Source organism: Muntiacus reevesi, chromosome 2 (assembly GCF_963930625.1).
Source record: "Muntiacus reevesi chromosome 2, mMunRee1.1, whole genome shotgun sequence".
In the NCBI taxonomy this organism is placed as follows: Eukaryota; Metazoa; Chordata; class Mammalia; order Artiodactyla; family Cervidae; genus Muntiacus; species Muntiacus reevesi.
In genome coordinates, this window is record NC_089250.1 from 36617198 (window position 1) to 36642253 (window position 25056).

The 25056-nt window shown below is 43.0% G+C and overlaps 1 protein-coding gene across 2 annotated transcripts in view; it reads left to right on the plus strand.

Annotated features, from left to right (window-relative positions):
- Positions 1-1547: 1547 nt before the first annotated feature.
- PCSK2 (proprotein convertase subtilisin/kexin type 2) overlaps positions 1548-25056 on the plus strand; it is a 229676-nt gene continuing 206167 nt past the window's right edge. For both annotated transcript variants that reach the window (XM_065919585.1, XM_065919586.1), the window contains exon 1: positions 1548-1724. In XM_065919585.1, coding sequence (XP_065775657.1) covers positions 1548-1724 — 177 coding nt within the window. The remainder of the gene's footprint in view (positions 1725-25056) is intronic.

The window sequence follows — 25056 nt, forward strand, 5'->3', positions numbered from 1 at the left end:
AACTTTGGAGCTACACAGTTGAGATCAGTGTACACACTCTGTAACTCAATACTGTTTGAGTTGCTTTAAAACAATCGCACGCTTTTTTATTGCAGACATTGCCTCCCTGCTTACTATCACTAGAGCAGAAAGAAGCCAGTAGTAAGCAGTTCCTAGGACGTGAGTGCACATTGCTTAACTAGATAACTTTGTTCACCCTCTGCCACTTGGCCTGAATTTGCCCCAGTCGAGGATACTCAGACAGTGTCATCCCAGTGCCTGGATCTGTGGCTGTGCCTTCCCCAAGACGCACCCTCCCTGTCCTTGCGCCATGTCCCCAAGCCTGAGAAGGCACCTCTAGGCGTCAGTCCCGGCCGAGGCGTCTTGAAGGCGGTCTCCGCGGAGCAGCCTAGACTTCTGGAGGAGTCTCATCTGATCCCACTTGCTGGTGGGGGCGAGCCTGGTCTCCTGCCAGGCTGCCCAGCTGTTTCGTTCCAGATCCGCCTGGAGCCTACCAAAAAAATAAAAAATAGCTCGCTCCTGCACTCTCGCCCCCAAGAGTCACCCCAAGAAGGCCACGTTCCCCCGCCCCCCCCCCCTAGCTTGTAAGGGAAGCTAAGCCTGCCCTGGGATTTGCCCAAAGTGGCGGAAGGAGAGTTAATGTTCGCTTTGTTATTGAGAGAAGGGGAAGCGAGTAGGATTTCAGTGTGTGTGTGTGTATGTGTGTGTGTGTGTGTGTGTGTGTGTGTGTGTGCGCGCGCGCGCGCGCGCGTTTGTGTGTGAGAGAGAGAGAAAGGGAAAGAGACCGAGAGAGTTGTTTTGCAGCAGAAAATAAACAGGGACGCAGAGAAGGGAGAGGCCGGTGCCCCAGCTGTCCTCGGGGCCTCGGGAGCGGCGCACACCGTAATTCCCTTGCAGAGCCCCACAGATTTCCACCAACAATGACATCACTCCGGCGCCGCCGACCGGATTACAGCTGGGGGGATTTTCCCGGGAGCGCGCGGCCCGGGCGGAGATGGGGGCGCTCTCCAGGGTGCTGAAAGGGGCGGGGGCGCGGGCTCGCCTCGCGGCGCCCCCAGCAGGCGGAGGCGGACCGGCCGGGCCGGGGGCGGACAGGGGCGGGCCCGGGGCGGCCCTGGGCGAGGCCCGCCGCCTCTGCGGCCCTCATTGGCTGCCGGCGGGCGCACGTCACTCAGGCTGGTGCTTTCTTCCCGCCCCGATGGAACTGGAGCCGAGGAGGAGCTGAAAATGCAGATTTAGCATCAAGCACAGATACACTCGCTCTTTCTCTGAGATACACACAGCTCTGCACGTTAGCACCTCTGCGAGAGAGCCGGGCTGCCCGACCACACGGCTTCCCCGCTGGCCAGAGGCTGGAGAACACACACTGATTTGCTTCTTTCCAAACCAGTAATCAGTGTTTTCCTCTACACAAAGATTTCTCAAAAAACAAACACCACCAACAAAAACTACATCTTTTTTTTTTTTTTTAACTTGGACCTTCCTTGTGGGACCTTGCTCCGCCATCCTGCGCGCCTCCTGACACCACTTTTCACTCCCAAAGAAAGATGAGAGGTGGTTGTATCTCCCAGGGGAAGGCGGCCGCGGGGCTCCTCTTCTGTGTCATGGTTTTTGTATCTGCCGAGAGACCGGTCTTCACGAATCATTTTCTTGTGGAGTTGCACAGAGGCGGGGAGGAAGAAGCTCGCCAAGTTGCAGCAGAGCACGGTTTTGGAGTCCGAAAGGTAAGCATCTCCCTTGCATTTCGCATGTTTGTTTCTAAACGGCGGCAGCCCTGCGCAATCTCATTGCAGATTCGCAAGTTTTCTTTCTTGTGCGATGCAGATATTCTGCCATCGGCTCTTCACACGACATCGCCTCCGGTGATCTTTCACGGGTTATGTAATTAAAATGCCCTTCAAATTCTACTCGAAAGGTCATGAAAACAATTGATCGCCCTTTGACTTGGTGGAGAAAACAGGATAACACCTTTCAAACAATGCGGTGCGCCCGGGCTGCTGTCCGAGCGACCAAGTTCTCAAGGCTGCCTGGGGGTGAGGCAAGAAGTGCCGGCCGTCTGGGCTTGGCGTGGCTAACCCGTCGGGGATGTGCCCCCCGCCCCCATTCCCCGGAGAAAGGCTAGTTTTCGAGGGACAGGGCTGGAAGCTTGGACATCGCAGTTCATCTGCTTGCTTTTCGAACCCCGCGCCAGGACTTCCCTTGTCTGACTCTGGTCCCGGCTCTTTTCCAGGGAAGACGACCCCCAGCTCCAGGAAACTTGGAAGCAGAGCTGGTTTTTCTTTTCAAAATCGAGGGCTGAAACTTGCCCAGCTCGCCCCTGCCCACCCACCTCGAAGCGCACTCAGTCGGCTCCCTATTTCTCAACTTGCGGCGGTAGACGCTGGGGAGGTAGATTTTAAGGGGATTCCCCCTCGGAGAAGTCGGGGTGTCTCTCCCTGCATGTGGGCAGCCGGCTTGGCTTTCCCACCAGAAAGCGGGGATCCCCACCCAAGAAGTTGTCAGAGTTCAGTCGTTTCCCAGCCGGGATGCCGCGGGACTGCTTCGGAGACTCCAGGGTCCCCAGTCTGCGAGGGCGAGGGAGTGGAGAGCACTGAATGGGGGCCGCGGCTGATCTACTTGCTTCCTGCGAAATGTCCTGCCAGGGATCTGAAGTGTCCTTAGAGGACCTGACGAGGGGTGGGGTGGGGTGAGAGGGCAGAGAGAAAACGGGGCGAGCGGAATCTGGAGGACCGAGGGCTGCGTGCGATCTAGCGACCGGAGGGCTGGCCGGGTGGAAAATCTGTGGGATCCCGGGTCCCAGTCCTCCCTCCTGACCCCAGGAAAGACTCTTGAGTTGAGCGGTGGGCGCTTCGGGTGCTGCTTGTGCGTCGCCAGGGCAGCGCGAGCTGGGGAGTCGGTCCCGACTTCCCACGCGAGGAGCCTCCCTCCCAGCCGCGGCTCAGGCTCCTTCCACCTGCTGCGGGTTCTCCTGCCTCCGTAGGGCGTTGGCCACCGCGGTCCCGACCCCCAAATGGGTCTGCCAGGGAGTCGGACGGAGGTCCGGGAGGAGACGCCAGGGCTGCTGGAGGCGCGCGGGCGGCTTCTGCGGGGGAACTTGTTGCTCGCGGAGGAAGCGTGGGTGGAGCGGAAAGAGGAGACACCCGCCGAGGAATCCCGCGCCGCTGGGGCCCGGGGTCTGGGGGCTGTTTTCAGAGTGCCGCCAACACAACAAACAAGCATCCCCTCCTTCTTCCTACCCTCACGCCCCCAAACTTGGCAAGATCCAGGAACCAGGCGCATAAATATAGTAGTGATTATTACTAGCTGACAGTCACGGGGGTTGGGAGGGTGGGGGTGATGGAGTCTCTATACACACTTTTATTTAATACTCTCAACAACTCTGGGAAGCTGCTGTTATTATGAAGTCTATGGTTCGGATAAGGAAATGACCTCAGATAAGGGTCCAGGATGAAAACTGTCAAGAATTTAAACTTAGATATTTGCAGGGCAGGAATAGAGACGCAGACGCAGAGAACGGACTCGGGGACACAAGGGAAGAAGCAGAGACGAACTTACGCTCTTTAACCTGTTAGTATACAGCACTCCAAGCTACCTGCTCTGCAGGGCATGCTCGACTTTAGGGTATGAAAAGAGATGTGGTAGCAAGCTCTTTAAAAACCCCACCTTTGTAAAAGAGCTGCAGTTGGTGGGGAAAATCTAACCCTCTCCCCGCCCTCCCCACCCAGGCTACCCAGGTGACTCCGTGGTAAAGAGCCCTGCCTACAATGCAAGAAACACAGGGGACTCGGGTTCTATCCCTGGATGGGGAAGATCCCCTGGAGAAGGAAATGGCAACCCACTCCAGTATTTTTGCCTGGGAAATCCCATGAACAGAGGAGTATGACCGGCTACAGCCTGTGAGGTTGCAAAAGAGTGGGACTCAACTGAGTGACTAAACACCAACTCACTCCCTACCAGGCCCTTTCCATGGAGAGGGCTAACATCATTATCCTGTTAACTTCTCCTTTTTGAAACTGTGCCCTTAGCATTTGATCTTAGCGATGTAAGCAAACCCAGGTGGAGCTGAGACAGATCATGGCTTAACATTAGTGTTCTAAGAAAGTTGCTTCTGTTTTGTATGGTGGTGAACAGCTCAACAAGGGATTTACAGTTTTTGGTGATGGGAATTGAGCAACATGGTGTAGAAAACAATCTCATAAAAGAATCTGAATCCTCTGCATACACTTAACTTGGAATCTTAGGGAACTCCTACTTTGGGGCGAAATCAGACACCTCAGCTTCTTTCCCATCCTTTCTTTGCCTTACAGCCTCAAACTTGCAATTCCCATCTAGGAAAGATGGGCTTTTACCTTGCCACATCCTCCTTACTTTTCCTCGATCTCTCAGAAGTACTCTTATCCTATGATTTTGCTTTGAGACATGTTTAAGTAAAAGTCAGTCTATGGCAAGATACTTCCAATGAATTGTCGCATGAAACTACACTTGTTGAGAATAAACATTCTTTTCCTCTTTTGGATCCATGTCCACCCATCCTCCTAGACTGAGTCCCCAAGCTTCCCTGATGCTATGAGCTTTCCCGTCTCCAAATTCCTATGGGATGAAAAAGCAAAGACTATGTGACTTAAACTGTAACGTTTCATTACTTGTTCCCTAGTCAGTTCATGAAACTTTTTGTGACCCTATGGACTATAGCCCCCAGGCTTCTGTGTCCGTGGAATTCTCCAGGCAAGAACAATGGAGTGGGTCACCATGCTCTCCTCCAAGGGATCTTCCTGACCCAGGGATCAAACCCACAGTCTCTTACATCTCCTACACTGGCAGTTGGGTTTTTTAATTGGTAACACCCCCTGGGAAGCCCAGTCAGTTCATACATGTAAGTAAACATGGGTTTAAGTAGTGTCTTCCTGCTTAAAAGGTAAATATTCAGGGATGGAATCTTCTGTATTTCTGGTTTCCTTACCAATGCCAGCTATTATTGGATTTGCCAGCCTGTAAGAAAACTTTTTTCCTTACTCCTCTGGGTTTCCCAAACACTGTTCAGTCTTATTTTCATCATGCTGTACTGTACTTTGGTCAACATTTCTTATCTATTTTTAATTTTAAACCCTCAACACTTCCTTTTCCTTCCTCTCCCTTTCATCCCATCCTTCTAGATGCTCAGTATAAGACTACAGAGAGTCTCAGCAGTTATTCTTCTGAAGGACGGGGGAGGGCCTGCTATTTTACTAAGTTATTTCATCTCGCACATCAGTAAGATAGAAATTATTGGCATCAACTCTAACTTTCAGATGAAAATCTTTAAAGCTCCAAGAGGTTAAAAGTAACTGCTTATATCTGGTAGTTTAAAAGCAGCCCTCAGATTTAAAGCCAAATGGAAAATAATTTTGTTTTTCTATCATGCTGTCTCCAGGAAGCTTTCCCTGACTGCCAAATACTTTGCCTTTTGGGCACCATTTCAGAACTCAGTTATTTTTCCTTTTCTTTTTTCTGTATTTAACACTTATTTGGTATTATATGAGCATATGTCATTAGTGTGCTTGAGTATGCCCTTCTTCAGGTAGATTATAAATCTTCCAAAAGACAATATACTATGTCTTTTTATAGTGTCTATATTGAGCACAGTGGCCTATGTGTAAGAGCCTGAATGAATATTTGTGGATTATTTTGCCTAACTCCACAAGACCAGAGCAAACAGTTATATTTCCTCTTGAAAATAGAATAAATGTACCTATAACTTTACCCTCAGGAAGGTGTGTTGAAACTAAAGTTTTCTATTTTATCATGATGTGGGCCAGATCTGTAAGACAGATGTATATGTCCAGGAGAATGAGTAAGATTACAACAATGACAAAGACATTATTCTAAAGATTGCTTTAAATTTTTCAATACACTGCCAATTTTAATTCCTTTGAAAAATAAGATGAAAATTATTTATCAAAGTAATGTGTTGAGGGTTGGCCAAAAAGCATGTGAGAATTAAAGTAGAAATCCAAATGACTGACAATTAAGTTTTTTTTCTTCTACTGTAATATTTTATTTTTTGCTCATGAAGGACTGAGGCTAGGATGATTACACAAGTAAAATCATGTGACTACTTTTATATGCATAATTGTTAAAAGTTTTTTAGTCTAGTAGTAATTATACTAGTAGGTAATGAAACAGTAAATTTCTGGTCATTTTAATTTTATTGAAGTATAATTTAGGAAAGATTTCTTTCCCAGATGCTGGAAAAGATTAAAGGCAGGAGAAGAAGGGGACGACAGAGGATGACATGGTTGGATGGCATCACCGACTCGATGGACATAAGTTTGAGCAAACTCCAGGAGTTGGTAATGGACAGGGAAGCCTGGCGTGCTGCAGTCCGTGGGGTTGCAAAGAATTGAACACAACTGAGCAACCGAACTGAACTGAACTGAATTTAGGAAAGAGCACAGCTTGAAAATTTTTCATTAAATGGGCACACATGTGTACCCAGCATCTAAATCAAGAGATAAACTATTTTCAGCATTCCAAAAGTCCCCCTTTTGCTCACCTGGATAGTTTTTAGCTTTAGGCTAAATTACTTAAAAAATATTGCTTCTGTGAATATTGTAGTATATGTATGTTGATGAATACATTTATACCTTTCCATTGGGAATATTCTTAGGAATATCAGTTTTCCTTTGTTGTATAACAAACCACTACAAATTTAGTCACCTAAAACCACATAAATTGGTTATTTCTTCTCTTTCTTGCATAAAGAGTCTGGCACATGTTAGTTGGTTCGTGAGGCTTCTGCTTAAAGCCTCACAGACTGAGTTCTGGATATTGACCAGCTGTGTCCACATCTAGAGGCACAACTAAAGGAAAATCCTCTTCCAAGCACATTCAGATTTTAATGAGAGTTCAACTCACTGTAGTTGCAGACCTGAAATCTTTATTTTCTTGCTGGCTGTAGGACCAGGACTACTCCCAGCTTCTAGAGGTGACCCTCATGACCTTGCCACATGGCCTCCTCCATAAGCTTTCACACAGTCTCACCCTTCAGATCTCTGCTTTCTGGAAGGGACAGTCCCTGGTTAACGTTAACCTGATTAGGTCAGGCCCACCCAGGAAAACTTCTCTTTTGATTCTTTTGAATCAGACTAAATTGATTTGGGGCCTTAACTACATTTGATAAACCTCTTCACCTCTGCCATGTGATATACTCTAATCACAGAAGGAAAGTTGTCATAGTCACAATCCTGCTCTTATTCAAGGGGAGGGGATTATTTGGGGCACAAGGACACAGGGAGCAGAGATACTGGGGGCCCTCCCAGAATTCTGCCTACCACAGCCTAACCCTAACCCTAACTGGTAAATGGTTTTCCACAGTAGTTGCGCCAGTTTGCATGCCTGCCAGCCGTGTGTGAAGATTCTGATTGCTCCACATCCCCACCAACATTTGATATTTTATCTCTTTTTCCTTTTAGCTGTTTTGATGGGTACATAGTGTGTCTAGTTGTGAGTTGTACTCTGTGTTCCCCTGATGAGCCATTGAAGCTGAATGCCTCTTCGTATGCCTATTTGTGTTTTGGATTTTTTTTAATGCAGTATCTGTTCAGGTGTTTTGCCCTTAAAATATTTTCTTTTGGGTTATCTGTCTTAATTTTTGGTTGTAGGGGTTCTTTACCTACTACGGATAGGAATCTTTCGGCAGTTATATGTATTTTGAATATTTATTTTCACCATTTTAATAGTGTCTTAATACCCCAATGATATTGAATCCATATTGTATAACTTTACTTTCACTTCCAGTGCAAGTAATTTTGTCAGTCAAAAGAATTCTCTGGCCATATTCCTCCATTTGGGGGATGAAGGCAGAAATAACAGGAAATAGATTTGATCCTAAGTGTTTCCAAAAGGATTCCTATTTAAGAAGCCCTTAAGGGGCAGTTTTTCTGACTACAAGATCTACTCCCACACTAGCTAAAGGAAAAGAGCCCGGAACCCTACTTCTCCAACATGGCTGCCATGAATTCCTTTTGGACCCCAACTTAATACATTATGACTTAGGTCAAGTCCAAGTTCTTCCCTCACACCTTCTCTGATTGTTTGAGAACAGAACATTTATCTCTTGGGAATTTCCATTGCACATAATCTGTTCCTCTTCTTGGACCAGTCACCAGTCACATCTGTTACAGACATCACCATGCCCAATGCCCCTCTTGTAGTTAAAGGAAACCAAGAACAGTAATGTCTAAAGGAAAAGATGATGTGATTTGGATTAGACAGGGCTGAAGACTTGGCTTAGTAATGAAATCCCTCAGAGGATTGTTATATTTGAAATGGTTAATAAAATATGGGGGTTGTGAAAGATCAATAATATAGTGCATGTCAGGTACTGGACACAGTGCTGAGTGTGTATAATAAAGGCCTGTTATTGGTGGTAGTAATAATAAGATGATGACCTGGCAATATTTTTTACTCAAGAAAGCTTTTGTGGGTTGTACCTTCTCAGGAGTGACAATTAAGCAAAGAATAGACACTCAACCCAATGGCAACCCATCCATGAATCAGCCATGGTCCATGAGATGGCCTGGCCCAAATAGTTCAGTGATCTGTAATTCATTATAGACCATGGTAATTATCTCCACCAATCATACCGGATTCCTTAGGAAATTTGACTCACTACTTGCTATAGAATGGAGAATAGAGTGTAGTTGGCATTAGAGTGCCCACCCAGGTCTTGGGAGATGCAAATATTTCATCTGAGTTTCTAATAACTTCCAGCTCAACTTCTCAGCCAAAGAACTCTGTGACAGAGACCTAAAGCTAATCATCAAACTAACTTTCTCTTCTGTATTAGCTACAGAAAGACCTCATTTCCCAGCCTACCTTACAGGTAGATATGATCATATGATAATCCCAGACAAGGCATTGTAAACAGAAGTGATGTGCATTTCTTCTGTGCTTGATGCATAAAAACTACATGTAGGTTGATTTTCCACTCTTTTCTGTTCTGAGGCTTGATGTGATTGAGAACAGTAACTTTGGAAGCAAAAGCTAAAGATCGCAGAGTCAAAAGATGAGAGGATCCCACATCCCTGACTCTTGACTTAGATGACCTTATCTGAATGAAAAATTATTATATTAAGGCACTGAGATTCAGGATTTTATTTTTAGAACAAGCAGCTTTACTCAAACCAATACATTCTCAATAAATGTCCCTTTATTGCTGAAATGATTCTCCAAATCTTGCAACTAAACCAAGCCAAATTATAGCAACAATAGTATTTTAAAAAGACTTACACGAGAGTTCTTAGATTTTCATCTCGTAATGTCAACCAACTTTTCAGGTCCTTGTAACTTGTCTTCTCCAAGAATATAAAATCCACTCAACACTTTGTCCCTCCTACTGACAACCAGTATACCCTACACATAGTGGATACTCATTATGTGCTTCTTGACTGATACAGGCACTTGGGTCACAAAACAATGATTTAGTCGCCAACTCAGAGAGAAGGTACGTGAAGAACTAGTCTTTAAGAAATTATTCCTATAATACCCATTTATTTATAGGCAGAAATTTAGGAAATAGAAGTTGTTAACAACCAGCAAATCACTGACTGACAGACTCCAGTGTTTCCCTGAAATTCCTGACTTGGAAATGATCAATACTAGAATAGATGAGTTCTTTGAGCAGAGAAAATAAAGCCTGCAGTTAAAACCTGATAAATATAAAAGAAGGGGAAAATTATACCTCTTTTTCTCAAATGAGTGAATATCAAGAAATCAGTTTCTTTTTCAAAAGGTCTTATTAGCTGTAGATCATAATGTTATAGTACATCAGAGAGTGATGCTGATAGTTAAGTTTGCAATAATTATATATTTAAGTGTAACCACTCAAAGAAGTCAAGCTTTAAAAATAAAATATGAAACCTGATGTTTAGATGTTTTCCCCCCACTACACAGAAACTTTAATTTACATTTGAGCTCAGATTCATCATTTTGATAGAAATCCTGTACAAAATCTCTAGAATATATTATTTGAGATTCAAATAACCACAGGGCAGTTAAAAAACAAGAATTTTAGTTTGACTTTTTCTACTAAGATGTATCTGTTGTAGCTAAAGATGATTTGGTGGCTAAAATCCTCTGATTGTCAGGGAATCAAAAATTATATCTGAGTTAACTCTTCTAACCTAAATATAATGATTGGATATTTGTTGATCGCTTCTATATGACTTTCTACATATAGAAAAGGCAATAAACTCTCTTGACAAATTATTTTTGTCCCTAAAGCTATTTGACCATGATATTTTGGGTATTGTTGTGATATGCTGAAGTCCTCTGATGAGAATAATTGGAAATAATAAATTCTTAGTCTTAGGTTGCAAATGAAACATTGACAAAAACCCTTAATCTTCTGACATAGAATGAAATAAACTTAAGAATGTTACAGCATGTTAATACTTCCCCCCATTATAAAGTTGATAAGAACATGAAGAAAATTGTAAGATCCTAGAATGGTCCTTCATTTATAACTTTAAATGTGATGTTGACTCCCCTAAACATCCAGTTCTTCTAGTTTTTCCTAAAACCTAATTTCATCACAAGCCCTATTACCAGAACTTCTTCAATCCCGAGCTCTTCATTTTCGTGCATCTCCTGGTTAGCTGGGTTTTATTTAAAAGTGAAGGGATGAGCCAGCACATGAAAAAGGAACTCTCCTCTCTTTGATATAAAAAAGAGAAGAGTGGGCAGATGAAGTTTAGTTTTTAGGTCACAGAGGAGGATATGGGAAGAATATCCACTTAGGAGTCACAGTTATTTCAAAGATGTAGGAGGCAAGGTCAATGTTTAGAGTGAAGAAAGCAGGGCTGGGATGGGGGCTTCAAAAGAGATAAAGTCTTGTGCTCTGAAAATGGGAATGGGAGAAGATGCTGACAGAGGGCCAGCAATGACTTCTGGCCAGTACCAAGGGGCCAAGCAGGAGAGCATAGATTTATAGTATCACCAACTGAGTCATTTTCTTAAATAGCACTCAAATGGGAGTGATGGAAGTGGGGAGAAAAAGCAATGGAGTTTTTAAAAAATGGACTATCAAAAAAGTAGAAGAAAAGGTTAATTGAGATTAGTAGTGAGAAACCTGAACAGAAGAAAGATATGGTGAGTAGGGTGTTGAAACTCAAGACTCCCCAAATTGAGCACTTCCAGACAATGATAAGGTCCATGGAGGTGAGTTACCAAAGCCAAAAAGAGATGAAGGTGATCAACAAGCTGAAAGTCAAACGCACAAGCATCTATCCACATGCACCTCAGTCTTGTCATAGCTAAGTAGCATCACCAAGGAAGAGTGTTGAGAGAAAATGAAGTGAAGAGGTTCGAGCACAAAATTTCCGGGGACTTTGGACGTGGAGGGAGAAAGAGGAGACAGACCTTGGACTGTTAGGGATATGGAAGGATAATTGAGAGAGTGCAGGACTGTGAACAGAATGGAGTTGAGGATTAGGAAAGGAGGGATGGGGCAACAGTGGCCACTGGCATTAGAGATGAGGTCATTATTAAAATTGGAGGAGCCACCTTAGCACATGGGAAGAAAAGTATGTTGATTTGGGCCCCCAGGAGTAGTCCTTGGGATAAGGATTAAATACAAATTGTTTATTCAAGGAGTGATTCTAGTCAATATTGGCAGGGGAGTGGGCAATTGAGAAAGGAGAGGCAGGAATTAAGGGTGTACCATATAACAAGTTGTCACTATGAGTAACTGGAACTCAGTCCCACTAGGAAACTCTGGGAGCTGGTTTGGAATCATGTCTCAGAGTCATACTTGCCTGAGTTGGGAGGGAACTGGGGTATTTATACACCAGTTGCAATCAGACATTGATTCATGATTTCTCCTGGGTGGCATTGACTCTGCAGCATTTTGACTTGGCAAATGCTCAAACAGAGTATAATTTGGCCGCCAGAGAAAATCCTCAGACAAGTAGATCCAGAGGCTTGCGTGCACTAAATGCTGAGGTCCAAAGGGATTTGAACAGGAAATTGATAGTGTCTGCTACAGGAAGGAAGCCAAACTGTGAGGCTGCAGTCAGTAAGATGAAGCAGAAGTATCAAGTGTTGACAATTCCTTCACATAGTGGTAAAGGGGGGACAAGAAGAAAAGTCTTGCTTCTCTCCCAGTTTGTCCCACCCTCCATGCACCCATTCACACACATTCTGTTCTCTAAATCTTTGTCTCTATTCCTGCCTTGGAAATAGGGTCATCTGTACTATTTTCCTAGATTTTATTTGTATGTATTAATACATGATATTTGTTTTTCTCTTTCTGACTTTACTCTGTATGACAGGGTCTATCTAGGTCCATCCACATCACCACAAATGACAAAATTTCATTCCTTTTTATGGCTGAGTAATATTCTGTTGTATACATGTATCATATCTTCTTTATCCATGCATCTGTCGGTGGACATTTTGGGTGCATTGAGAGAACAGCATTGACACATATGTACTGCCATGTGTAAAATAGACAGCTAGCGGAAGCTGCTGTCTAGCACAGGGAGCTCAGCTTGGTGCTCTGTGATGACCCAGAGGGGTGGGATGGGGTGGGAGGGAGGCTAAAGAAGGAGGGCATATATGTTCACATATAGCTGATTCATGTCATTATACAGCAGAAACTAACACAATATTGTAAAGCACTTATACTCCAATAATAAAATTTTTTAAAAACTCAAGAAAGAGGAGAAGTATTATTATGGTGACTTAAACGCATTTGCTTTTAATGATTTTTATGGTAACGATTTCTAAACACTTGTCAGACCACTCAGCAATTGGTACCTCACCAAAATATTGTGAGGTACCTGCTGGTTATTCTAACTGGTTTATCCAGACTCATTTAAATTTTGACAACCAATAACTGACGTTATGGAATTATAGCCTATCAGAGCAGGAGGAGATCTTGGAAAGACATTAGATTAACCCCAAATTTTATACACGAGGAAAAGGAGATGAAATGTGATGTTTATGTTCCCAGAACTTTGCTATGAACATTTGAACCCTTTTGCTTCCTGCTGTGGTTCAAACGATGCATTCACACTAGACGAGAGAGAGAACCAAACTGAACAAGATGTCTTTGAGTGATTAGGCACGTAAACCAACTTGTTGTTTGCCAGTTCATTTCAGATCCCCCTGGTCTGCTTTTCAGTTTTGCGCCTACATTTTTTATGGATTCCAGGTTCCCAAACAAAACTGCTTCTAGATGCAGAGATTAAAACAACAATCTATTGGATTTATACTTGGTAAAAGGTAGAATAAGAATTTTGTATTTCTTTGACTGCCTCCTTAGTGTCTAACACAGTGCTATACATTTAGCAAGTACTCAATAAATATCAAAATATGTGGTTAGAAAAAATTCAAAAGGCTTCACAATAGCATTAGACGCTCAGTAAATGACAAACAGATGTGTTATGAGATACTGTAATCAGGAAAATCACGCATGTTAGGAACAGTTATAAAAATATCCTAATTTGTGGCTGTGTTAAATGACTTCAATTAATTAATTACCATTAATAGCCTAAAATCTTGTGACTTAAGGAGAAATTAAGAAGCCAGCAGCAGAAGACAGCAAGGAGATCCACAAATTCTGTTTCCTTGCCCTTAGCTTGTTCTCCACGTCTGTGAGGGCAGGGGTTGGGGATGGGAGTGGGGGTAATGTCAGTTTCATCAGGATGCTATCAGTTCTCTTAAAAAATGATGGAGTTCGCATGTAAAAAGGTAGTTGGCATGAAACAGTTGATTCTAGTCAGTTCTTGCTGCCTGTGTTTCTAGGGAGTGTCAATCAAGAATAGGAGACCAAGTGAGACCTTGCAGAGCCCAAGATGTGGGAAAGGGTTTGGGAAGCAAGCCCCTGCTGGTCTCTTGGAGTCCAGGAGTAGTACCATGGGGGAGTGGGATGCAGAATCAGGCCAAGGGAACTTTGAAGAGTTGTGTCTGCAATGAGGCAAGGCGTGAGCCAAATTTGGACCCAGAAGCTGAAGCCTGAAACAAGCCATTCTGGCCATGAACTTAGAAAGGAGGAAAGGACCAAAAAAAAGTTATGGGAGTTTGAAACTAATGGGCAAAGAAAGTAACAGGAGCCACAGTCTTATTAGGGGAAGCATACAAGCAGAAAGTTTAGTCCATTCAATAAACATGTACCTAGCATACTCAGCAATTGTGATATCAGACCCCAAACATGGACTTGGGAACAAGTAAGAAAGGTTTCAGATATAGCGAAGAGATCAAACTCTTGTGTGCAAACACTTTGAATCTTTGGTTGTGTTATATTTATTAAGTCCCATTGGCCAAAGAAGGCCATCTGGTCAGGCTCAAAGTCAGTGTGGGAGGGAACCACCTAAAGGAACTGATACGGAGAGACATAAGCAAAATGAGGGGGACTTCCTTGGTGGACCAGTGGTTGGGACTTCGCCTTCTGATATGGGCAGTGCCAGTTCAATCCCTGGTTGGGAGACTGTGATCCCACAGGCCTTGTGGTCAAGAGACCAAAGCATAGCACAGAGGCAATCTTGTAACAAATTCAACAAAGACTTTAAAAAAAAATGTTCCACATTAAAAAAAAAAAAAAAAAAAAAAATGAGGACCACTTGTGCAATATTCTCCTACAGGACACTCTGGGAGCTATACCATCTCTGAGTTATCCCATCCAAGGAGGAGGAAGCCAGAAAATGTAGCCACCAGCCCCCATTCTTCATCAGATTACACCTGAGGGGCAGCAAATCCCTTGAACTTCTGCCCATCCCAAGCAGACCAAGCATGCATCCACAGTCAGAGAACCCCCTCAGCAGAGAGATGCATGAAGACTTTGGCCAGAGAGACACTGTCTACAGTGACCTCCAGGGCAGGGAGAGGGGATACAGGAAGGGCATTAAAACTGTCTGCTGCACAAGCAGTGGAGACACAGACATCGAAAACAGACTTATGGACATGACTGCAGGGGGGTGGAAGGAGAGGGTGGGATGTATGGAGAGAGTAACGTGGAAACATACATTACCACATGTAGAATAGAGAGCCAATGGGAATTTGCCATATGACTCAGGGAACTCAAACCAGGGTTCGGTAACAGCCTAGAAGGGTGGGATGGGGAGGGGGGTGGGAGGGCTCTAAAGTAAGAGGGGACATGGGTAAACCTGTGCTTGATTCATATTGATGTTTAGTAGAAACCAACACAATACCGTAAAGCAATTATCTTTCAATTAAAACTAAATTTAAAAAAAAATCATCTGCTGCACAGAGGACATAAGTGAAATACAGAAATACAGAAATCCCAGATAAATTGGAGTGCTTGTCATAGGCAACCAGAGTCCTGGTCATGTATTTTGTGACGAACCTGTGATATCCGACATGTGAAGCAAAAGGGGAGTTTTCACAAGGCAGGCAAGGTCAAGTTGAGGTGATTTGCAGTGAGGCTCAGAATTTCAGCAAATTAAGGTAAAAGGGGTTTATAGAGGATGCTGTAGCAGGTGAAACAAAATGCACTGGAATTGCATAAGGTTTACAGTTAGTATCACCTGACTAGATGCTAAGAAAGAGGGGAGATGAAGCCACAGAAGTGGACTGAGGACAGTTCATGAGGGCTCACCCACACCATGTTAGGCATTGGAATTTTGTGTCTAAATAGAAGGGGGCATTGAAAGGTTCTTGGAAAGTATAACCAAGTGGCCACATACAGGAAACCCTAGGATAACAAGTTGAATTGATAATGAAGTTGGGGGTAAAGGCTGCCTTATTCCTTTGTCCTAAGAAACCATTCATATCCTGGAAGCAGGTAGCACCATCCCTTTTGACAGATGTTGCTATTAGGGAATCAGGTTACCTGTCTTTTACCCCATTGCCACTGGATGATGACATCAGAGATACTAATAGCCACAATGATGGCTCGTAGAGGTGGCCAGTTCTGTCCATGAAATTTATTCCAGCTAAGGACAAAATGATTCAATGCATCCCACTTCCTCCCCAATACACAAATACATGAATCTAAAACTAGCCCCCTGACTTACAAATCAAACAGAAAAGCCAGGACAGAAATGTTATCTCAGCACACTGGATAAGCCCCTTATTCCCTGATATTCCAAAGGAACAGTGTCTGTACTAGGTTTTCATTTCTGAGATGATACATGGAAATTTTCCTTAGTCTAGAAAGGAACTGTCTGTGTGAATAAGGCTGAAGACTCAGCTACTCTCCACCTGTCTCATTGTCTGTCATTTTAGATTTGATATAAATCAGTTGTGTAGTTCTTGGGAATAAATCAGAGTTTGAATCCCACTGTGGACTAGTAGCTCAGGTCTACAGAAACAAACAATCATGGACATCCCAAGCTGTTTTGCCTTTTGTTGCTCTTAGTTGTAGGCAAGAGAAGCTCTTAGCATGACAGAAGAGAAATGAGTGTTGTCCATGGAGAACAATGCTTAGGAGAAGCTTAGAAATGAGCTAGCTGGGTTTAGAACCAGGTGTCCTGAGTGCTAGATCAAGGATTTTCCCCTCTCCCCTTGATTTTCCCCTCAAATAGCTGACCCCCGCTCTTACAAATAGCTAATTCCAAAGGAACATCCATCCATATAGTTATATTCTATTGACAAGTTTTTATTGAGCCCTGCAGAGACAAAGTGCTTTGAAAGGGCTGGGTTCTACAGGCAGCAATGTGACATATTCAGATTTATGTGCAAAGAAAAACATATTCTAGTTCTTTAGCTTATAAGACTTCACTTGATCTGATGGCTTCATCCAGCTCTTACAAATACCTATTTTATGTGTTGAAGTGTGGAAAGCTCTGTTCAGCAATTGGCTTCTGGTTCTACACACAAAGGGCTTTCTCAGATCAGGTGACCCTTACAATATGCCCTGATAAGTTCGAGCTGAGTAAGATTTTTCTGTCACATCTGGTTACTGAAAGACATGACATCCTCACACCACAGGCCTCCTCCTGTTGACAGAGGAGCTGAAAGCACAAATAAACAATTAGGCTCCTCTGCTGTTTGAGCGGCATCTGTTCAAAGGAGCTGTCAAGCCTTCCACTCTCTAGTGAAATCATATTTACTTTATTCATCTAAATAATGTGGCTTATTTGCCTTCAGTATGAAATTGTCTTGGTCTGTTTCTTGTTGATTGATTTTTATGAGATAGCATATCATTTGCTGTGCATCCCTATGCCAGTCTGCTAAGAGTGGATTGACTTCTTATTGAATAGTTCCAATTATTATCTCCTTTTATAGTTTCAGAATCACTGTATTTATTCAAAATGCCCAAGTCCTCATCTCCATGCTATTCACTGCCCAAACATGCCCCCTCAAACAAATAAAAGGAAAAGAATAATCAAAAGAAATAAAAATAAGAAATAAAAATTGAAAAAAAGAAAGACACATACTCTATATTTCATTGCCAACATGCTGCCCTGTTTGGGTAACTATAGCAATTGAAATCCACTTAAATGGGTGTCTTTCCTGGTGGTTCAGACAGTAAAGAATCTTCCCGCAATGTGGGAGACCCAGGTTTGATCCCTGAATCAGGAAGATAGATCCCTTGGAGAAGGAAATGACTACCCACTCCAGTATTCTTGCCTGGAGAATTCCGTGGACAGAGGAGCCTGGCGGACTACATCCATGGGGTCACAAAGAGTTAGACAAGTCTGAATGACTAACACTGTCTTTCTTAAATGGACTATATTATTTTTAAGACTATTTTTAAGATTATTTATTTTAATTGGAGGATAATTGCTTTACAATATTGTGATTTTTTATTTCTTTGCCATACATCAATATGACTTGGCCATAAGGTACACGTGTCCCCTCCATCATGAACCCCCTCTCTCCTCCCTCCCCACACTATCCCTCCAGGTTGTCACAGAGCACCAGCTTTATGTGCCCTGCTTCACACATCAAACTCACACTGGTTATCTGTTTTACATAAAGTAATGTATATGCTTCAGTGCTACTCTCTCAAATCATCCTGCCCTCTCCTTCTCTCACTGAGCCCAAAAGTCTATTTTTAAGACTATTTTTTAAAAACAACTTTAAGGAACTTCCCTGGCAGTCCAGTGGTTAAGACTCTGCACTTCTAATGCAGGAAGTACAGGTTCAGTCCCTGCTTTGGGAGCTAAGATCCTACATGCCACATGGCCAAAAAATCAAAAAAACATAAAACAGAAGCAATGTTGTAACAAATTCAAGAAAGACTTTTAAAAAGGTCCACATAAAAAAATCTTTAAAACAAAAACATACTGCTCTTTTTTTGTTAAAGCAATTTGAAGTGTACAACAAAACTGAGAGAAAGGTACAAATAGTTCTCATATATGCCTACCCCTACACACATAAGTTGTCTACTTTTATCAACATTTTTTCAACATTACCCACCAGAATAGCACCTTTTTTACCAAGGATGAACCTATATTGCCACATCATAAATGCCAGAAATTCATAGTTTACCTTAGGGTTCACTCTTGGTGCAAATTCTATAGGTTTGGACCTGAGTATAGTGACATATCTATCATCATAATATCATACAAAATATTTGGACTTCCCCCATATTCTCTGTGCTCTACCTGTTCTTCTCAGCCCCCACCACCTCTGGCAAACACTGAATTTTTTTTATTTCTCTGCACAGTTTTGCCTTTTCAAGAATTTCAGATAGTTGGAATCGTACAGTATGCAGACTTTTCAGACTGGGTTCCTTTGCTTTAGTTATATTTCTTTTCATGGTTTGATACGTCATTTCTTTTAAGCACTGTGTAATAGTCCATTATCTAGGTATACCACAGTTTATTTACCCATTTGCCTACTAAAGACATCTTGGAAGCTTCCAAATATTGACAGTTATGAATGAAGCTGCTCTAGACATCTGTGTATAGATTTTTGTCTGAACATGAGTTTTCTACTCACTTGGGTAAATACCAAGACATGCAATTGCTGGATTATATGGAAATAGTATGTTTAGCTTCTTAAGAAGCTGCCAAACTGTCTTTCAGAGTGGCTGTGCCGTTTTGCATCCTCACCAATGGTGATAAGACACCCTGTTGCTCTACCTTCTCACCAGCCTTCGATGCTGTCAGTGTTCCAGATTTGGGTCATTCTAATAGATGTGTAGTGATAGGCCACTGTGGTTTTAATTGGCAATTCCTTATGACATATGATGTGGAGTATCTCCTCATATGCCTGTTTGCCACTTGTGTGTCTTCATTGGCAAGGGATCTGTTATGGTCCTTGATCCATTCACTTTTTAACAAATAAAAGAACATATATATACTTAAATTTATTTGGCTGCACTGGGTCCTAGTTGAGGCTGCAGGATCTTTGATCTTTCATTGCAGCATGCAAGATCCCTCTTGCTCTCTCTCTTTTTTTGTTTTTGCAGGAACAGTAATACTTGTTTTTTGTTTTGTTTTTAACAACAGGGAACCCTGCTTAATGCACTCTGGTGTCCTGAATGGGAAGGGAGTCTGAAAGGGAGGGAATACATGGATATGTATGGCTGATTCATTTTTCTGTACAGTAGAAACTCTTTGTACACAACGTTGTAAAGCACCTATACTCCAATAAAAATTAATTTAAAAATTTACACATGTGAACTCTTTTAGTTGTGGCATGCAAACTCTCAGTTGCACCATGTGGGATCTAGTTCCTTGACCAGGGATTGAACCCAGGTCCCCTGCATTGAGCAGAATGGAGTCTTAGTCACTGGACCACCAGGAAAGTCCCCTTGGACCACTTTTAAATCAAATTCTTTATTTTCTGATTGTTGAATTGCAAAAGCTCTTTGTGTGTGTTGGATAGCGATCTTTTATGTATCCTTCACAAATATTTTCTCCCAGTCTGTCACTTGTGCTCTAAATTCTCTTGATATGGTCTTTCACAGAAGTTTTAAATTTTATAAAGTCAATACCTGAGTGGCCACGCAGTAAGCTTAAATTTTTGATCCAGGAAACTGAGCTAAATAATCGGTTTCTGTTTGACGCTACTAAGATTTCAGAGAAGGAAGTGGCAACCCACTCCAGTAATCTTGCCTGGGAAATCCCAGGGACAGAGCAGCCTGGTGGGCTACAGTCCCTGGGATTGCAAAGGGTCGGACACAACTTAGCAAAACAACAAGACTTTCAGTGGTTTCTAACACACATTATCATGATGATACAGGACTGAAACCCCTGTGCCTGAGAGGGATTCTGAGAGGCTTTCTCCAAGATCAGAGAAGCTTAATGAGGACTCCAGGGTCTCCTCAGCCATGAGAGCCACAGACTACCTCCTTGGGTTTGCTGCTCTCTCAAAGGCTCAGCCACTCACCATGCTCTCTGAGCTGCTTTGTTAATCACCCGAGAGCCTGACAAGAGATACAATTAATATTGGTCCTGGGGAGGTGGAAGACAGAGGACGAGTCTCATGCAGAAGAGGCGGTGGTCTTTACCTATATCTCTCCAGACCCACTTTCTGCCCATCTTTTTTTCCCAAAAACAGGACAGAAAGAGGTGAGAGTATTCAGATGGCTGAGGTGTGCGACCCTAGGTCCAGACTTGAAGGAGGAGGAACTCTGATTGGGGGATAAGACACAAGTCAGCACAGATGAGCCCTGAGAACCTATAAACAAGAGATTATTCAGGCTGAAGCATGAATAGGCAGAACATAGGCAGGAATATGCTTTGCTACCGACCCTGACCCACCCCATGCCCCTCGTCCCCCATCCCCAGAAATTCTCCTCTCTTCCTTTCTGGACCTCTGACCCTCCATCCCATCAACAAATTTCAGTGAGGCCTTTAGCTGACCATGGCTTAGGGTGTCACCCTTCCCAGAGATAACTGGACTTTCATACGAGTATTTGATATGAAAAGAAAAAGTTAAATTTAGGATGGAGTTGAGAGGGAAACTTTGGAGGCAAGGAGAGGCCTTTTAATTCTAAATCATATCAACTGATCTTGCTTCTCTCCAAAATGTCCTCAGAGTACCCCTTCCTCTCTCCTCTTTTTTCCTTACCTTCTCCTGTCTAATTATGGCTGTAAAGCTGCAATCTCCCTATTTCCGTCCATCTCTGTTTCTATAATATTATATGCTCTTGTCAACTGAACATTGTAATTTTCCTGTGTGCTTCTTCATTGGCCTGTAAGTGCCAGTAGGGCAGAGTCTGGGACCATGTCCCTGCCCCCACCTCCGGCCCCTGTTCCCTTTCTTCCTCCTCCTTACTGCAAAATGAAGTCCCCCATCCATAAGAGAGTGCATGCAATCCAGGGAAATTAAGCATGGTCTCAGAAAATGTCAGTAAAATGAAGAATCTAGGCCCCCTTATCAAATGTAGAACCTCGATCCCCAAATGGAACTGTTATCAGATGAGCCGGTTTTCAATCCTTGATATTTTATTTCCCAGATTTTACTCCTTGAACTCCATACAGGAGGTCCCCTTGCCAATAGAATTATAAAATTCTTTATATGTGAAACGAAGTCCAATGTTTCACCAAACTTGACTCTCAAATAAACGTGACTAAGCATCATGAAAATCAGCATAAGGGACAAACCTGCCAAAGGAAAAGTGGTGGGTCAGGACCAGAGACCACCCACAACCACCACCACCATGTTTGGGAGTTCTGGACCCATTTGAGAACCTGTGAGTAGCAGTGGTCATTCCTAAAACAGCAAATGCACAGAAACACAAAATTTGAGGTGGAGGCTGTTTTTGCAGACCAGCATCCCAGGGTTGCCTAAGGGGAAGGGACCCTGGTCTAAAGGGCGACAGGTGTGGGCTCTAGGAGGATTTAGCACGCCTTTTTATCTGTTCACGATTGGCAGTCAGTTCCCTGCTGTTGAGGAAAGCGAGTGTATGGGTTCTGAGAGGAGCTTTAGCTTGGAACCATGGTTAGCTGTGGGAAAAGGAGGCAAGAGAGACAGAAGAGAGGCAACGAGAAGCATTGCTGGGATCCATAACATTCCGTGGCATAAAGAGAATTTCTAAAAACTGCAAGTCTGAGTTAGCAGCGTTATTATACTGTCACCCAGCCTGAACCTTCAAGCTGACAATTTGCTGTGAATTCTTCTTTCACTTCTTTTTTCTCTTTCCTTTTGGAACCATGCAGAGTTTGCCTTAAGAGACAAAGGTGATGGTATAAAAGAAGAAAAAAAGGGTGTATGTGTGTGTGTGTGTGTGTTTAAATGAGCATAACACTGGTTGGGAAGAGCCCCTGGATGAGGGCATGGCAACCCACTCCAGTATTCTTGCCTGGAGAATCCCTCTGGAAAGAGGAGCCTGATGGGCTACAGTCCATGGGGTTGCAGAGTCAAACACAACTGAAGTGATTAAGCATTCACACAAGAGTTGAGATATATGAGAAGTTTCTTACTGGGAAACAAGTGAAGGTTTGAGGACTTAAGATGGCTTTTAATTTGTCATTTCTATTTGGAAGATCAGCATTCTACTTAAGAAATGGAGAAATGCACTGAGGTCTCTGTGGACAGCAGGTACCCTTGCACTAATGAAATGGGCACAGCATCTGTCTTTCCCTGCCTGACACAGGCTCAAGCTTGCTCATAATCTCCCCAAAAGGTCACTTCTCGGAGACTCAGAGGCCTGTGGATCTGGGGTCTACACTCCAAAGACAAGAGGCAAAAAGGGCTTAGAAAAATAGCCAATGCCTGCAGGTTAACCTTCTATTTAGTCTGTGATCAGTCAATTTACCTGTATATTGCCCAAGTTTCCAATATCAGCTCTATGAGACCAAGTGTTAGTAACTCCATGTCTTCTATAGCCATGACAGTGCTTCTAATCAAAGAATCTGGGGTCATGGGTCCCCAGGACACAGCAGAGGTCACTCACCAGCTTGGCTGTCCTTGAGTCATGCTCATCTTTGTCAGGAAGTCCAGCCTGCAATCTCTTGAATTCATAGTGCTGGTTACCAAGGGGATGGGACGTACATAGCAAGAGACTGCAATGAAAGCTGCGTGGTGGGGAGGGTTTGGAGCAACAGTCTGGAGACCGAGGATTTCCTTTAAAAGCTCCCCCTCAACTAGAAAATCCTGCTCCTCCATAAGCCACAGTGTCTTTTTCTATAAAACGAGGCAGTTAGACCAAGACAGGGTGCCACTCAACTGCCTTCAGTTATAATCACATGAAAGGACGGGAAGTGGTGGGACCTCCAGCTGGGACTTTTTAAACATATGACCCTCTTAAGGCCATCCAAATGTAATTTTAGAAATATATTTTTACATTGTAAACACTTTCAATTTGGGGATAATTTTAGACTTAAAAATTGTACAAAAATTGCACACAAGTACACCCATGTTCACAGTAGCATGATTCACAATAGCAAAGAGGTGGAAGGTGTCCATCAGCTGGTAGATGAATGAACACAATGTGGTACACACAAGCAATGGAATATTATTCAGCCAGAAAAAAGGGGAAGGGAATTCTGACAAAGCTTCACATGGGTAAACCTTGAAGTTATTCAGCTGAGTGAAATAAGTCAGTCACAGAAGGACAAATATTGTATGATTCCACTTACATGAGATACCTAGAGTAGTGAAATTCTTAGAGACAGAGAGTAGGATGGTGGCAGCCAGGACCTAGGGGAGAAGATATGAGGGGTTATCATTTAATGAATGTAGAGTTCAATGTGCAGGATGGAAAGAGCTCTGGGTATCAATAGTAGTGAGGGTTACACAACATTAGAGAGATAATTAGTGTTGCTAAACTGTGCACTGAATACTTTAAAGTGAAAAGTTTTATATTATGTATATTTTACCACAATAAAAATTACTCTTTTTTAAATAGCACAAAGTTCCCATATACCCCTTATCCAGCTTTTCCAAAGTCAACATAGGACAAAACCACAGGACAATTATCAAAGCCAGGAAGAACATGGCTACAACACTGATAACTAATCTACAGATTTGCTTCACATTATTCCAGTTGTTCTACTAATGTCCTTATTTCTGATTCAGGACCCAATCCAAGATAGAGATTGATTTTGTTGTCCTGCCTCGTTAGTCTCCTCCAGTTTTGAAAATTTCTACTGTTCTGATTTGACTTTCATGAACTTGAAGATTTGGAAGGGTAGTAGCCACCTAAGGGTTTGCCTGATGCTTCCTCTGACTGAACACAGATTACCTTTTTTGGCAAGAAAATCGTATAAGTGATGTCTCCTTCTCAGTGCATCGCATTAGGAGGCACGTGATTTTGATGTGTTTCATCCATGGTGAGATTAACTTAGATCACTTGGTTGAGGGGGTCTCTGCCAGATTTCTCCACCATAAAGGTATTATTTCTCTTTGTTAATCATTAGATGTCACCCACTAATTTTAGCATCCTTTGGTGACACTGGCCAGCCACAATTGTTTGTTTTTTTTCTTTTAATGAAGTGTAATTGCTTTACGATGTTGTGTTAGTTTCTGCTGCACAACAACATGAGTCAGCTGTAAGTATACATATCTCCCCTCCCTCGGAGCCTTCTTCCCCCAATCCCGCCATCCCACGCCTCTAGGTCATCACAGAGCAACCGAGCTGAGCTCCCTGTACTAAATAGCAGCTTCCCAGTAACTACTGTTTTAGACATGGTCGTGTATATATGTGTCAGTGCTACTCTCTCAATTCATCCCACCCTCCCCTACCACTGACTGTGTCCACAAGTCCATTCTCTGCGTCTGCGTCTACCATCATAATTATTCATGGTGCTTCCAAAGGGTGATATTCAGTTTCCTTTCATTACTTCTACTTTTGTTAATTGGAATTCTACTGTAAGAAAGAGTTTCCCATTTGCCTCTATTCAAATTTAATTTAAAAAATATCAGTAAAACAGAGCCAGAACAATGTCTATCCAAAGCTCAATGGTTCTTGATAACCCCAAATTTCCTTTCTTGTTAAAAATTCACAGATTCTTCATGCCCTCCAGGATAGGAAATAAAACTCCCAAGTTTTTACCATCTGACTGTGGTCACAGGCACAAGGCTTTAGAGAGCAAAAGATGAGCACACTTAAATTTTTTTTCCTTCTCCATCTCCCCTCTTCCTTTTTGATAAATCTTAACATTTCCCTGAGTACATCAGCAGGGCTAAGTAGAGAAAACACTCAAGAACCAC